This window comes from Suillus clintonianus, assembly GCF_016758775.1.
Source record: "Suillus clintonianus strain FC179 chromosome Unknown DEU56scaffold_156, whole genome shotgun sequence".
Taxonomy (NCBI): Eukaryota; Fungi; Basidiomycota; class Agaricomycetes; order Boletales; family Suillaceae; genus Suillus; species Suillus clintonianus.
In genome coordinates this window covers 78,920-93,836 of record NW_024539380.1, presented here as the reverse complement: position 1 = coordinate 93,836, position 14,917 = coordinate 78,920, and the positions used below count along the sequence as shown (strand labels likewise).

At 47.3% G+C, this 14,917-nt stretch overlaps 6 protein-coding genes across 6 annotated transcripts; 4 read left to right on the top strand and 2 right to left on the bottom strand.

Annotated features, from left to right (window-relative positions):
- Nucleotides 1-118: 118 nt before the first annotated feature.
- On the bottom strand, nucleotides 119-2,951 carry DEU56DRAFT_919162 (uncharacterized protein; the record flags this gene model as incomplete). Its single annotated transcript, XM_041358230.1, has 5 exons — nucleotides 119-222; nucleotides 277-525; nucleotides 573-1,956; nucleotides 2,011-2,298; nucleotides 2,361-2,951. 5 exons carry the CDS (start codon nucleotides 2,949-2,951, stop codon nucleotides 119-121), a joined length of 2,616 nt encoding a protein of 871 aa, XP_041201902.1.
- Nucleotides 2,952-3,156: 205 nt separating this feature from the next.
- Nucleotides 3,157-4,153, top strand: DEU56DRAFT_919161 (uncharacterized protein; the record flags this gene model as incomplete). The annotated part of the gene is made up of 2 exons (XM_041358229.1): nucleotides 3,157-3,537; nucleotides 3,590-4,153. 2 exons carry the CDS (start codon nucleotides 3,157-3,159, stop codon nucleotides 4,151-4,153), a joined length of 945 nt encoding a protein of 314 aa, XP_041201901.1.
- A 1,241-nt stretch (nucleotides 4,154-5,394) lies between these two features.
- Nucleotides 5,395-6,622, top strand: DEU56DRAFT_919160 (uncharacterized protein; the record flags this gene model as incomplete). Its single annotated transcript, XM_041358228.1, has 4 exons — nucleotides 5,395-5,869; nucleotides 5,908-5,934; nucleotides 5,983-6,063; nucleotides 6,342-6,622. 4 exons carry the CDS (start codon nucleotides 5,395-5,397, stop codon nucleotides 6,620-6,622), a joined length of 864 nt encoding a protein of 287 aa, XP_041201900.1.
- Nucleotides 6,623-7,795: 1,173 nt separating this feature from the next.
- Nucleotides 7,796-9,654, top strand: DEU56DRAFT_984896 (uncharacterized protein; the record flags this gene model as incomplete). Its single annotated transcript, XM_041360017.1, has 9 exons — nucleotides 7,796-7,868; nucleotides 7,925-8,100; nucleotides 8,157-8,303; nucleotides 8,355-8,399; nucleotides 8,458-8,814; nucleotides 8,873-9,022; nucleotides 9,084-9,278; nucleotides 9,335-9,504; nucleotides 9,561-9,654. The coding sequence occupies 9 exons, from the start codon at nucleotides 7,796-7,798 to the stop codon at nucleotides 9,652-9,654; spliced, it is 1,407 nt and encodes a 468-aa protein (XP_041201899.1).
- A 470-nt stretch (nucleotides 9,655-10,124) lies between these two features.
- DEU56DRAFT_839840 (uncharacterized protein) lies at nucleotides 10,125-11,185 on the top strand. Its single transcript, XM_041354928.1, has 4 exons — nucleotides 10,125-10,522; nucleotides 10,570-11,034; nucleotides 11,088-11,114; nucleotides 11,167-11,185. The coding sequence occupies exons 1-2, from the start codon at nucleotides 10,155-10,157 to the stop codon at nucleotides 10,880-10,882; spliced, it is 681 nt and encodes a 226-aa protein (XP_041201898.1). The 5' UTR covers nucleotides 10,125-10,154; the 3' UTR covers nucleotides 10,883-11,034; nucleotides 11,088-11,114; nucleotides 11,167-11,185.
- A 600-nt stretch (nucleotides 11,186-11,785) lies between these two features.
- DEU56DRAFT_895759 (uncharacterized protein) lies at nucleotides 11,786-13,480 on the bottom strand (the record flags this gene model as incomplete). The annotated part of the gene is made up of 3 exons (XM_041356401.1): nucleotides 11,786-12,277; nucleotides 12,331-12,739; nucleotides 13,126-13,480. The coding sequence occupies 3 exons, from the start codon at nucleotides 13,478-13,480 to the stop codon at nucleotides 11,794-11,796; spliced, it is 1,248 nt and encodes a 415-aa protein (XP_041201897.1). The 3' UTR covers nucleotides 11,786-11,793.
- Between the last annotated feature and the right edge of the window lie 1,437 nt (nucleotides 13,481-14,917).

The following is a 14,917-nucleotide window of genomic DNA, read 5'->3' as shown; positions in this document are numbered from 1 at the left end:
TCGGTGGATGTTTGTGACGGGTATGATGCTCGCAACTCTCTCACCCGATTGCACGAAGCGGCTGATTTTGAACATTCCATGGTTCGAATCAGCTGTAGGAGAAACCGAGTGAACCACTCTACATAGGCGAGATGTTTGGGAGGCTGGATTGCGGTAGGAACATCATTGTAACAGCACTCTGCGGGATTGAGAATATTACGCGAATCTGACCCACACGGTAGCCTGTTGAAAATTCATCATTTGACTGCCTAGCATCCTCGGGAATCAAAAACTGACCTTCAATACCTGCAGAACGGCCAGTCCCATCATTAATAAGCACAGTATCAAATCGTGCTGGGACATCAGCGCCTTTTTGACTGGTGGTCACACGGCGAGGTTTGACATGCGCGCTGTCCACTGTGACACATGGGTCACCATGTCCCTGTGCACCATCAGATCGCCATTTGATTATATGATACACAGGAAGTGTGCGGAATGGAAGGTGGATAGCAGCAGCAAGGTCCTCGAGGCGGCGACGAGTGGTGGCTTCGTGTGGATGAGCAGCTGTGCAACATATCTTGCAAGCGCCTCACGGAAGTACGTGGCCCCATACTCCGTGATTAACTTCTGAATTGGCACAGCTTTCATGCTAGGATGCTTCGTTAATGTTTGAACCCGGTCGAAAGACAGGTTTGCTGGACGAGGTTGGTGTCGAATGGGATTGCCGTGGAGGCGCCACATGACATGTCTCTCATGTCGAGCGATCTTCTCTTTGCGTTCAAGCCACTGAGTCATTTGAACAAACTCATCTTTGTGGTTTGTTGCACGATATGCATCTTTGGCCAAGTCGATGTGGAGGCGCTCAGTATATTCTGTATTGTAATTGTCAGTTGTGCCAAAAGTCTGGATCATCGACATATAGTGGCGGCCTGCATGGAGCTTTGGAAGATTAAAATTGTTTCGTATTCCAAGGTCGACGAAGATCTGCTTGTTGTTGTGAAAAAGATCGAGAGCTTCTGTGAGGAGAGTCAATGTTTCGGAGCTGTGGCAAGGATACTGCGCCAAGTACAGGAAGTCAAGTAGACCTCTGACGGCACGTATGAGACGGCTTGGGGCAAGACGGTTGGGGAGTCGGATGTCGATGATGATCCCAAGTAGAAAACGGCATATCTGACTATGCTCCGTACCACTGATTTGTGAGAGGCTAGTGATACCTTTCATAAATAGACGGATATGGTGATTTGGGGGGAGCCTTCGACATCTTCCATCAATCTCAGCTGCTCCGAATGCCTCGGCCAGCCAACCAAGGAGATGCTTGATAAGACCCTGGTATAATTGGTGAAGCACATCTGGTGTAACGGCTTGGAAGATGTTGGTATAGGGTAGGGGCTCCCAGAACGGATGTATAATGGGCTTGATTCCGGCTTCGCGGCATGCATGTACAAATGCGAGATCTCCGTTATCAATCGCAGCCAATGCATTGAGGACAGCGTCAAGGTTGCGCATCTCGAAAGGTGCGGCATTGCTTCCGAGTTCGGCTGGTGGTATGTCACATTTGGGACATTCCGTGGTTTTGACTCCTGTAACCAAGACTTGCTCAGGATAGTCACCAACGAAGCAAGCAAATAAGGGATGACTGCGACGCAGGATACCATTGCCACTCTTCATGACAATACCATCTAAGCCAGCTTCCTCCAGTGGTGCTAAGACACGGCCCATGCAGGCATGATACAGATTTGCAATGGTTCGGCGTCGTGAAGCCTGGTTGGTGATGTGCTCGAGACGGGTAGTAGGAAGATAAGCGAGAAGAATATGGGCACGGCGAGATGGCTTTCGGCGGATTTCCTTTGGAATGTTGCCAATAGTAAGGTAGACTGGGTAAGCCGTTTTATTTCGGAACATTGTTACTTGAGTCTTGTCACTCGAAATAATAATTGGAATGATGGTAGCACCCGGTTTGCGCTGATCAAGCTTTTTCTATTTAATGTCAGTTATTTTCGATGAGCAGAAGTCCCCAAAATGCGAACTTACCTGAGTATCCCACCACCATTTACCAGTATGCATATCATGGAATAATCGGACAGTTTGTTCCTCATCTGCATAGTGGCGTTCCGGTGCAAAGATTAGAAAATCGGCAAAATCTGGGTCACCATACAGAGCCTTAACACATTCGATAACGTCCCTATAAAAAACGTCGAAAGCCTCGCCTGCGACGACAATTTGTTCACGCCTGAACTTTGGGCGACCAGGAAGCTGCTTGTCGATGATCTTATTTAATTCCCTTGAGTTCTTGTAAGAAAGACCAAGCTTTTCATGGACCTGTCAACAAAGATAGACACATTACCCACAGCTCGAAGGTGATATTAATACCATTCACTGACTTCACTGATACCAAGCAAGTCCGAAAATGCGGTTGAAGTTGGGCCACGTAATTTAGCCCATCGTGCAATTTCCCAATCCACTCGAGAGGCGAAGGGGGCATATGGATTTGCAGTGTCATTGATAACAGTAGCGTATGCAGCGTTTGCATTGCATATGTCAGCTTGCGGAATGGGGTGCCCTGCTCGAGCATCAGGGTATTGCACAATAGTGATTGCATCTTCCTGAAGCACGCGTTGCTCAATCTGCTGACGCAAATCACGATTGTGGCTATTCATCTCTGTGCTGTCTTCTTCGGCAGTTCCGAGTTGGTCCTCTAAATCCCTTCCAGTTACGAGGGGTTCCCATTCGGCATCATCGAGGCCAGGTACGACATCATCCTCGGAGTCCGAGCTGTCACTATTCTCACTGCTGTTAGCATACCATTCCATGTCACCGGGCCATTGGATTTCATCTTCCTCGTAAGTACCAAAAAAGTCTCCTCCATTCGCAGGTGCTTGATCATCAGCTTCGATTTCTGAGTCCGCAAGATCATCTGAAGGAGTTGGTATTGGAGAGTGGACATTTGAGCGTGATGCAGCGAGCACAGCCATGCAGCATCGATTCTTGGTTTTAGCTAAGTGTTGACTTAAACCAGTGGCCGAAAAAGTCGTATAACATCCTGTGCATTGGACCATAATGGTACGAGGGAATGTTCACTAATACTAGATGCTATCTCCTCTATGTCATTTTTCAGGCTCCGATACCGGATATCAATAATACATTGCCAAAGTTCCAGGGTAAGATTCGCACAATAAGATGGACAGCTCACCAGCCTCGTCTCCTGTTAAATCAAATAGTCCGCCTTTATCTCCTGCTCGAATGAGCAGTCCCACTGTTCTGTCTTCTCCTGACTGCCCTAGTCCGACTCTCTGTAATTCAAGCCAACGATCAGGCTCTTCAATTACGATGAATACAGATTTACATGCCTCATATCTAAGCCTTTCAGAGGATGGCAAACCTACGCCTTCTGAAGCGAAAGAGAGCACATTTGTTACACATGACAAAACATCAAAGTCTCGGACATCAAGGAAACATTTTCCATACCCCCCCAATCCAGCTCCATTGGAGCTTCGTTATGCAGCTCGGATGATGAAGTCCAAATTCCAACCAGAATTCTCGTTGGAAGCAACACAGAAGGTATGCCATATTTACTTCTAGACATTGATAACTCATTGATGTGGTCTGAAAGTTTCAAGAACAGTTGGAGAGCGGCCTTTCTCAAATGACGACTGCAACCTTGTACAAAGGATACAAGGCCAAGCTCGCAAGTCGCGAGGTTGCGCGCCAACGCATGGTGTTGGCGACGTGGGAAATTGACGAGGCTGCACAGTATGAAGAATTCCTCATTGCCATCTATGGTGAAAACGAACAACGGTTCAAGATGGCGGATGGGGAATTGCACGGCTTTAGGAGGATTTTTTCACAGCGTGGGCAGGCGGAACTTGAGGATGATAGAAAATATCTTCAAGCTGTCTTTGAAGACGAATGCGAGATCCTCCGCGTCGCTAGTGCCCAAACTGACCAGGTTGCAACCCTCCTCAATTCACGTGTTAAACATGCATTTTTGAAACCTGCTGCGGCATTTCCTCTTCACCCTAATGGTGGACTCTCCTGCATCGGCACTAGGGAACCCTCTGAACACTCAGATCCAGATTTGAGTGATGGGTCTTACGCAGACCTGCCCCCAGATGATTCGGATCATGACTCTGAGGATTCAGGTGAAGGCGCAGGCTCTAGGTTGTCAGCTGACTGATAGTCGCCCTTTCAGCGGTATGGGAAATCCTCCTTTCAAGTATTACCATTCAACTCATCGCAAGTTGCAGGCTCCCTTTTACCACTCCAATCGCTCTTGTTCATGTTCAATATCTGTTTCTCGTGATCATTATTGATGTGGAGGTATCTATTACTTCATGGCGATTTGTGAATTTTTGTATGCACTTACGATGTTGTAGACACCTGTCAAATGCATGTGTTGTTCCACTCTTGCTCGTCTTATCACCTGAAACAAGAATTAACATGATATCTATGATGGCATCAATACAATACATATTAATTGGCGTATGGAAGGCTCGGTTGATTTTTGCCATATATGTCGTCGTTTGAACGCTCCATATATGTAGTCGTTTAAACAGTCCATATAAGTCATTGATTCTTGCATGTTCCGGCATCTGTGGCTACTTGTATTACCCAATTGCAACTGTAAGGCCGCTTACCCGCCAAGCCCATAGACTCGAGGCTTCAAATCGATCTGTAATCAGCTGCAAACGTGAACGCCCCAGTTTAATCGCCCAACGATATGCTCATCGTGAGTCAATTCAGTTTTTGCCTCCATTCCCCATCTGTCATTGTACGTGAAATAGTCGTGCTCAGTCTTACACTACTGATAGCAGCATATCACTCTTCTCATGATTAGGACCGCTAGGTATCGGATCGCGATTATATGACCACTGGCTCGGCTCTATTCTATTGAGTCTTCATTATGTATCAGGATTCTACATGTTTCTGGCACGTTATGCCAGCTCTCTCGCCGTGATCTCGCATCTCCTTGTTTCCTACTGCCAGTATTTGCTTCCAGCAAAGTATGCAGCCGCCGGATGACAATGAATATCCACACTTCCCTGGCCAGCTTCAAGACAGGTTCTCGTTGTCAGACTATGCAGATAGAAATCCGAATTTAAACGGTGAGTACCCAAGCCAGTAATACACTAGTCGCTTGTTGACGATCAACTTGAAGCAGATGATGAGGGGGACCACTTTCAAGGTTCCTCCGTAATGACCGACCCACAATATGCAACGACTACAAGTAGTCTAAAATCGCTAAACGTCCGAGATGGATGCTCCACCCCCCACGCCATCGTCTAGCACACTTGAACCACTTGACGCTGGTGATGGTTGTGTCTATCCATATGCAACAACTAATAGTCTACAATTGCTCACGCCCGAGATGGATGCTCCACCCCCCCGCGCCGTCATCTAGCACCAGAAACCCACTTGATGCCGGGTGATGACGTCTACCCTGTAATCCCTTACTTCCGCCCAACTCGACTCTTTATACAACCCGCCAGTTCCCCAGATGCTGGCAGGGTCGTCACAGCATCTGAGAGAAATCATCGCCCTCGACCCTCCTTCACGCCATATTTCATACCTGAACCCAGGGTCCTTCGGCCACCTGAGCCAACAGCTCCGATGGCTGCCCTCGCTATCCCATCCACGATTGCTGCCCCTGTTGCTTCACGGCCAAGCACACTGGTCCCTTTGTCACTCAAGTTTGTTGCTATGCAGCCAGGAATTACTGCTAGCGGAGTTGCACCAGCGGCCCCTGCCATCTTTCCTGGTCCTGCTGCTGTGCAGCCAACTACACCAGCCCTCATTAACGTCAATTCCCTTGTCAAAAAACAGATCCTCAATTCTGCAAAAAGAAGAATCTTACGATTCTTCTTGACGGCATCTGCAATGGCCGGTACTGATGGTGAGAGGGCTGGCGCTTGTTTCTCTTCGCGATTTCAGAGTCGTCTTCCATGCCAGGTATGAATGGTACGTGTTTACATATAATTTGCGGAGTTGAATACTGATTCATTGTAGTTACAATCCGAACGACAAGTAGTGAACGTCAGCAGGTGACAGCCAGCCTGGAACTGCTGTTTTCGGAAGCTATTGGACATGGTACGGAGTTGTCTCGCCTTGGGCTACACTTTCTACCCCCCGCTAGAGTCCAATCTCCAACCAGTCCAATTTCGGGGTTCGTGTCATAACCGCATTGATTAACGACACTCGTAACCCGTTGGCCTTCATGAATAGGTTTACGGTCGATGCAGTACGTTCAATTTTCTTTCTAAATACCAAATTGTGATCTTTTTTCAGAGCAGGCATGTCACCATACTTGACGGGGTTCTCAACAATCCCCTGATTTTTCATGTTGCCGTTCAATTCATATGGTGTAGCGACCTCAGGTATCTCACAATTCCTCTCCACCTCGGCGTTACATCGACATCAACAACTCAACTACGCCTTTGGTGCTATGGGTGCAGCTGTGAAATTAGCACTGCGGGAGCAGATTCCCCATCCACCAGTCATCCTGCCATTCACGCAACACGAAGGGAGTGAGACATTCGAGGACATTGTGCGCTACATTGGCAACATGGATGGTGTCCAGAGAATTGCATTCGACTATCGGAAATCTCATATGTTAAGCATTGGGGACTCGCAGGTTCGATCGAACTAATGTATTAGCTCAACTCGACATGATGATGATGGCTGGGGTGCAGTAGATATCGCAATTACTTTTTAGCTTAGTTTGTACATGATCACGTCTATTGTACTATCATACTATGGACCCGTTCCGCAACCTTTTTTTCTGTGTGTTTTGTTCGCTTTTGTGCGTTTTGTTCGTGTCTGTGCATTTGTGCGTTTGTTCGTTTCTCTGTGTTTCGTTTTCAGGGCAAACAGATGTTCGACTGAGGTGAAATGGATGCTCGCACAGGGCCGTCACAAACTCACACTCGGACATAAATTGCATGCAAACTTTCTATTAGATTATTTTACAATGAATTACAGCTGTAAAACATTTCTAGACGTGTCGAACCATATTACATAACCCGGCACAGTAGAGCGCTTGGGCTATGGACCTGGACTAATCCAAAAGGGACACCCAAAAACCATGCTCGTTTTGGAACCTGTGCATATGTGAGTTGGTTTTGCCCAGTGGCGATGACACCGTCCCTGCGAGATACATAAATATCAGTACTCAGTGGTGGGATGCAATTAGCTATCCCCCCGTTACATTATTTACAACTTCAAAACCCACCCGCTCATTTACCATACCCTTCAAGTTAGCATGTCACCCAGCAATAATACAGGTTCCAGTCAGCCCGCCAGGAGTAAGTACTTACCACTATAACAGATACAAACAACTGTGAATACCTGTTGTTGCAACAGGTGAACGAGGTGCAAAAAAAAGAGCTATGGAGAATGCAGGTCAGTACGTGGTTGAACCAGTTGAGATTTGAGCACTTACTGGATATTGTACTAGTCTGGATGACTACAAGACCACAGCGGCAGCGCCCAGCTCCAGAAAAGCCCACTGTGATGAAGAAAACAACTGCACAAAGGAAAGCTCACGTGTCTGTAACCAAGCATGGCCGCCACGATGGTGGTGTAGCACAAGTTACTAGTAGTCGGCCCGATACCCCAGATGAGATCCTAGGGCTTGCAGCTAAAAAGCGTCGAGGTAAGTATCTGAACCGAGTCCAGGGTCTCAGTACACTTACATGGGTACATAGTCGTGGGTGAAACATCTAAAGGAAAAGCAAATACTAAGAAGCGCCGAGGTGAGCACTGATCCGGACTGATTCCATGATGACTAATCTTTGGGGGCCGGGTACAGTCACCGAACCATATGCAGATTCCTGATATCGATGTCGATATCGATGAAGGCCTCATGAGCGCTGTCAAGCACACGCAAAAGAAAGGTCAGTTAGCATAACGGTGTCTAGTTGTCGGTTCAGCAAACTCACAGGTTTTGCAGGAAAAGAAAAGGAACTATGGTCACACACCTCCCAACCAATCGACAATGAATTTTCAAGCGACGAACCTGTCGATGAGATCTCTGATTCTCGACCTAGTCACAATGACTCGGAGAAGGACAGTGAGGAGGAGGAAATTGAAGACGACTTGGAGGAGCCCAAGTCCTTATCAGCCGAAGTAAGTGACATTGTTCATAGTAGTAACTGATTGTACCTTCAATTTATTTCCCTCAGACACCAGTGTTTGTTTCGAGGTCGAAGGCAGAACAGACTGACCTCCCTTTGACCCAACCCACCTGGCCTCGTACAACTACCTCGAAGGAGCTGATGCGGGCGGCTCAACCATTCCCCTTTCCGTCGGCTCAACCAAGGGCTACCAAGGTAAGTTGGCTTGGATACTTACCTCCATGTTGAAATAATAATACCCCTCAGAAAACAAAATCTAAGTCTGCGCGTGATCGTAAACGAGCAGATGAGGTGAGTGAAAGTTCTCTCACAGTTATCTCGTGTTCGAATGATGTTTTGGACTCTCCAGACACCTGTTTGGGCAGATACTCAAGTCGTCGTGTCAGATGAGGAACATGAGCCCATCATGGTGTTAGACGACTCCGAGGAGGACAACCCAGATCACTCTAGAAGGCCCACACTTGTATGGACAGACACTGGTAAGTTGAAGCTGATGGACCAAGATATTGACACCCGTCGTGTGGTCCAAAGAGCGATCTTGGAGGCAAAAGTTCACTTGACATTTGTCAACGGCTATCCGGAGCTCACCGAGAAGAGCCTGTTTACGCGGGACGCACTCTTAACAGCAGCTCGCGCCTGCAGTGTCCTGCCCATCAAGGATCGCCTCAAGTCTGATGACTCGTATGTGACAGCTCTCGCCACGCTGGTATGCTCAAGAGTTGGACTCTTCGCAATATTACTAATTGGTTGAACCTCTCATACAGATTGAAGCCCGAGTGCCACTTTTCCGCACTGAATTAAAAGACGACGCTTGTGCTCAAGTGACGTCATACTATCGTCTTGGCCCTGATTGTGTCGACACTGCGAAGGCTTTGCTGGTCAACCACGTCTACCATTATGAACAGCATTTCAATGTAGGTGGCTATGTTCTGGGTTGCACAAATTGATTTGCTCAACACTGTGCACACTCTCCAGGAGAAGAACGACCCCATTCCACAGCCAAAAAAGCCATACTTCGCTGATATCTTACCATATCTAATGAAGGGGCGCTACTTCAATGGGCTAAAGTCAGTTGGCATGAAATTTTCAGACCGTTTCAAGGAGATTGCGCAAAACAAGGCCCAGCGGCCCGAAGTTACAATTCCAATGGTCGCCTTAACGAGTACTTCGGTATATTTATTGACATACTCTGGGTCCGAGTGCATGTACTAACAATGAGTGTATAGGTGTATGCTGCACTCTTCTGGAAGGCTAATGGATCTCCATCGAAATTCAATTTTACTGGCAATCTATTCAGCGAGGTCTACTTTTTTCATGTGAAATTTCTTGAAGACATGAAGGTGACAGCGCCGCGCAAGTTTCACAAGATGATGGCTGACATTTTCGAGGCTATCCAGTGAGTCCATTTCTGCGCTGCGCCAACTCATCTGTCCAAGTCTCACACCTCACAAGGAAACTCTGCACCCATGGCAACAACGCTTTAGTTGGATCACACGAGTCTGCGATGGCTTTCCTCGATATTGCTGGCATGGATGACGAGGAGTAGATTTCCAAGTTGCGGTCTCATCATTTTATATAATTGCATTCACGTATATCATTCTCAACGCTCCTTTATTGTCTCATATTCTACAAGCTATGCTGATATACCCCTCTTTTAATGAAAACTTAATTTGTTCTTGTAAAATGTTGGAACGAAACCAATGAAATCCTGAACAGACCGTCAAAATAAGATCCTTGATAACTTGTAAGTTTGTGAATTTATTTAAAATCATCACTAACTTAGTGCGCAGGAGTAAGTTAAAACGTTTGAATGAAATCAATGAAATCCTGAACAGACCGTCAAAATAAGATCCTTGATGACTTGTAAGTTTGTGAATTTATTTAAAATCATCAATAAATTAGTGCGCAGGAGTAAGATCTGGTGGGGCAGTAAAAAAGGTTCTCTAATCTGCTAAGACGTCTAATTTTGTGAAACTACAATGAATTAGAGAAAATTTTATTAATCTTGACATACTTAGTATATGTTTGTATCAGAGGGTTTTCCTGATGAACGAACTGGCGAAGAATGTGTATTCAGCTTGGCGAACAGCACGCAGGCGAGCAAAAGCGAGGGCCAAGGGCATCAAACCCGAAGAACTCGACCAGTACGACCTTGGTGTTTGTGCAGATGATGATGAAGAGGGAGACGATCTTGAGAAGAAGCGGAGCGCGACAGTTGAGGACCATACTACACGTTCTGCGAAGAGACGAAAACCTTTCTCCTCATCAAGCAGTTCCTGCACCCCATCGCCGTCAGAACATCAAGAACTAGAGCTTTCTCTCGTGGATGTAGTACCTTCACCACCGGCAGTATGCGACAACGACTCGGACACGGCCACCATCCCAGTACCTCAAATGAAGCTGAAAAATCCGCTGTATGTATTTTTGTATTTATTTTTGCCTACTAACTCATTAGCTACAGTGATGGCATCACTTCCACCCTTTTCCGAGTCCCACCAACACCACTACCATCCCCAGTGGCTCGCGAACACACTGCCCCCATCTCCCAACCCAATGCCCATGTTAACGAACCTGTTGGTGAGTCTCCCGGCTCAGAGGCTCCAGTAGGTACCACCACTCTGCCCCTCGTTGTTGCGGCCATATCCAATGGCCAGCCCGAACCCACCCCTGCTGTCTCCAGTTCCATTAACGGGGCCGTCCGAGTTGAACCCGCTGTCGAAGCACCGAAGAAGGCCAGTAAGGCACGCCCTAGCAATAAGAAGAATGGAAGGTGAGTTCTTTTTGCACCGTAAACTAGTGTTACTGACATAGTATCTGCACTGGCAGGGACCTTTGCATTCTTCGTTGGCTCAAACAGGTCAAGAAAGACGGGACTACATCAGACTTCCGCGTCTACTGGGACGCGCTCGACACGCAACAGCGCAATGTATGTCATCGCTTTTTTCTCGCTCTACAGTACTGCACTTACCTTTCTGTTAGGCTTACGAGTCGGACGCTGCGCAATTGGTGAATGTTTCGCATGTTTACAGCGGTGCTACTGATACAAACGTCTGCTCAGGGTACCTCGAACGTTTGGGTCAAGAACACTGTCCAGGCCGTCGTCGACGGCACATTGTACTGAGCGTGTACGTCGCTCCCGAGTCCCGTTTCACACTATCGATTCGTATTGCAGCCAGGACAGCTTTCCTGCTATCATTCAACCGTTTTTGCACTGTTATTCAACCATTTTTTGCGCTGCTATTCAACCGTTTTCACGCTATTGTTCGTACAGGAGGGAATGTATTGTATTCTGTGGTAGCTACAAGCAATATCATATGTACTGTTCTCGCATGATATCAACCGCTCGCAGCAAATGCAACAAAGTGCCATATCGTGTCAATACAACTTAAACTAACCTCGCACGACGACACACGATGCTGACTCCTTTTGCATCGTGTATTCGTCCAGATTTCTTGTCCAGATCATGCGAGAGCGGTTTTTTTGGCTGGGCACGATGTGGCACTCTCCGAACGTCTCTCGCAATGTCCGATTCTCACTGGGTGTAAAGTCTGCTAAGGAGTCCAAGCAGAATCAGGAAATCTAGAAGAACATCGGACGCACCTTTCATTCCTGAAATACAATTTTTGCGTGCTATGACACTGCCTGTTAATCCTGAGTATGATTACATAGTATGAAAATAAGCAAACTACAAGTGCGGCACCAAACTAATCCACGACACTGTCGTGTATGCGTCAAGAGGAAGATGGCGTAATGTCGTGAACATAAGTACTAAGAGCATACCACGAGATGCAATGTACAACAGGCCAGATATACTCATAGCAACGATAACTATAGACAGAGTGTCACCTATGACATCATACATTACATACCAAAGAAATTGAAGGGAGGGTGTGCAAGTTATAGCGACGGCACTGATACGCCACAGGACCTGTTCCTCATGTGTAGGAAAGGTAAAAAACCAAGCCATACAATGGATGCCGCCAAAGATAGTCGCAATCAGAATTCCGGCAGATATGAGAATCCAGTTGTCCGAGTCCAGTTCGATGCTGCCATCAAATGTAGGAACTCGGAGCTTAGGCGTGGGAACGTCTATGCTCGTCAGTTCCAAAAATGGACCAAAGGCTGCAAAAATGATCCCCTGCAGCCAAGTACGTTGACTTTCAATGACGCTGGGGTAGACAATAAATAACGGCATATATAATCGATCCAGACGCTGACATACTCATGAATGTAATCCTCCGGCTTTGACTCAGTCGACTTCCAGTACACCGGATATGGACACTGAACATCGAGAGGCTTATTCCACCATAGCGCATAGGTCAGGAAATTGAGAACCGCAAAAGCGAGCGTCCCTGTTTCCAGCTGGGTGGTTTCGAGGTGATAGATGGCGCGAGACATGAGCTGCAGAATGAACCAGGCCACCTGAAGTATGATCAATCCTTTCGATATCACATTGCCTTTGCTCCGGTCGCAGATCTGCTTTGCCGTTAGGGTAGGGGCATCAATACACCCATTACGCATCAGTTTGAGAACCTCGTCAGGCAGTAGTGTACGGTAGGGTTTCCCTTTCACATAAAGCATGAAACCGCCCATCAGCACAAAGAAGCTGTGCGTCTGAGTCCACGCGTAATCTAAAGATCCACATCAGTCAAACGTTTGGGAGAGCACAAATCGGGCGTACCTTCGGATTGATCTGAAAAGTAAGCTGGAAACAACTCTTCGAATGGCTTCGCAAGAGTCTGAGTTCCTCCATATCTTGAAGTGGACACTGGAGTACGATGAGCTGCCGAAGAAACACCAGTACAGATGGTTCACCTTCAGCAGGCGCTATGAGAAGCCGGGCTCTATCGTGATCTTGAGAAGCAGGCGAGTCATGAGCAAGCATATTCAGGATGTAAGATAGAATGTCGAGGTCACCTTCAAGTTGCTCTGCAGGCACTTCACCCAACTCATGATCTAAGGACGTGCATGGTAAGTTGTCCTAGGAACATATCCAATTCCAGAAAGCACGACTCACTTTCTGACTGCTCCTGCGACTGAGGAACATTGAAATACCCTGATTCTTTGAAGTCTTTGGTGACGTGACGAGCGCTAATCCACTGGCGCATAGCCCATACGACGACCAGTTCAGGAGCAATTAGTGCCACTATCATGATGCCAAGTCGCCGCCGTAGGATACAAAATGGGCTGTCCTTAGGACTCGGAATATTCGGATGGATGGCACTATATATACATGCGAAAAGAGTGAGAACGGAGCCGGAGACGATGTTCCATAGGCTTCTATTCGTGAATGACGGTGCTTCAAAATCCTCACTGGTAGTAGTTGCATTGGTAGGTGCGGCTTGGATTACTCCAGCGAGGTAGAGGATCATCCATAGAAGAAAGCGCATAATTGGATGTCACTTTGGGGTGGAGATATTGCGGTTTGTACATCTTGCTCACTATGTAGATTTTATCTGCTGGCGGGCGTCTTCTCGAGGCAGTACAATGAGACCCTAACGGCAGGCTTGCTTCGTGTTTACGGCATGGCAAGCGCAAGGGAAAGTATGTATTGTAATTGGCTGTGCGAATGAACGCCACATATCAGTCAGATGAACACGTTCAATAATCCTTCACCCAATCCGTCACCACCCGGGAAGCGCGCGTACAGTTGCATCGGACCCAAAGCTGATAACGCAGCATACAGCCTCTACCACATTCCTGACCCATCTTTGAGTGGCACGGTTGTTGAAGCTTCAAAGGTCATAGGTTGCTGATCTTCTCGTGTACCATATAGACGCCGACGAGGTCCTCGCAGCTCGTAAAAAGCTGTGGACATTACGTGACTCGTACGAGGGCAAGTAGCACGTTGTCCGATATCAAAGAAGAGAAGCCGCACTGTTAATACCAATGATTGACACACGAGCAGAGATTAGTAGGAACATGAACCCACGTTGTGCATGAACTCGCTGCCGCCGTGCTTTTCACGAAGCGTCTCACTCGTCTTCGTCTTAGCGTGACATCTCATGTAGATCGCCTGACAAAGAAGCCGAGCGCCAAAGTATCTCCTTGCCACGTCAGGGTTCAGCGCTCAGCTCCTGTTCAAAAATGGATCAAGAACACGCGAGAACTGATTGCAGCACATACCTGTGATGGAAGCAGTCCAATGAAGCGCCCAGAATTGTTCTACGGTAGTCGAAGCGTAAGAAGCTTAAATCAATCCCGAAAGCCAGCAGTACATTCCAATATCACCCGCATTTCTGACTCTTTAGCTCCAGAACAACAAAACATGAACTCACCTTCTCCTTCTGAATCTCACTCACTCGAGTCCTCCCAAAACCCTGCCCCTACTTCTACTTTCTCCGACTTCGCAGCGGAAAGCAAACAGTTGAGGTATCGGTGCAGGTACCAGTAGGTGCACACAGAAAAGAAAAGCCGAATGTCTATATGAGTACGATTGAGCTGACAATGCCATGGAGGAAGGATTATTGAGAGAGTTATGGAATACCAGGGACGGTTTGCGAGAGTATGAGTCGGATTCAGATGATATGGCTGAAGTCCAGCACTGAGGCTCCAGACGTTACAACGAGTTGCGACCTGGAACAAGGGCAATTGGTGGTACATCAAGTCTTGACAATACATTGGGCAGCATGTCTACCGTTGAACGGTTTTCCTGAGTAGTATTGAACTACCAGCAAGTATCGCCCAGTCCACTGGCATTTCTTGGTTCGAACTTCGGAGAAGAAAGATAAAGAAGCACAGCCACTCCTTTCGCCGCGACTAGTGTTCCGTGAAAAACTCCCCGCCGAGTTTTGGACATGTTTATAACA

What these genes read in the sequence shown, in the direction of transcription:
- DEU56DRAFT_839840 (XM_041354928.1), top strand. Translation starts at nt 10,155, where the DNA reads ATGAACGAACTGGCGAAGAATGTGTATTCAGCTTGGCGAACAGCACGC. An exon ending in ATGAAGCTGAAAAATCCGCT is followed by an intron (nt 10,523 to 10,569) that starts GTATGTATTTTT and finishes CATTAGCTACAG; the next exon opens with TGATGGCATCACTTCCACCC.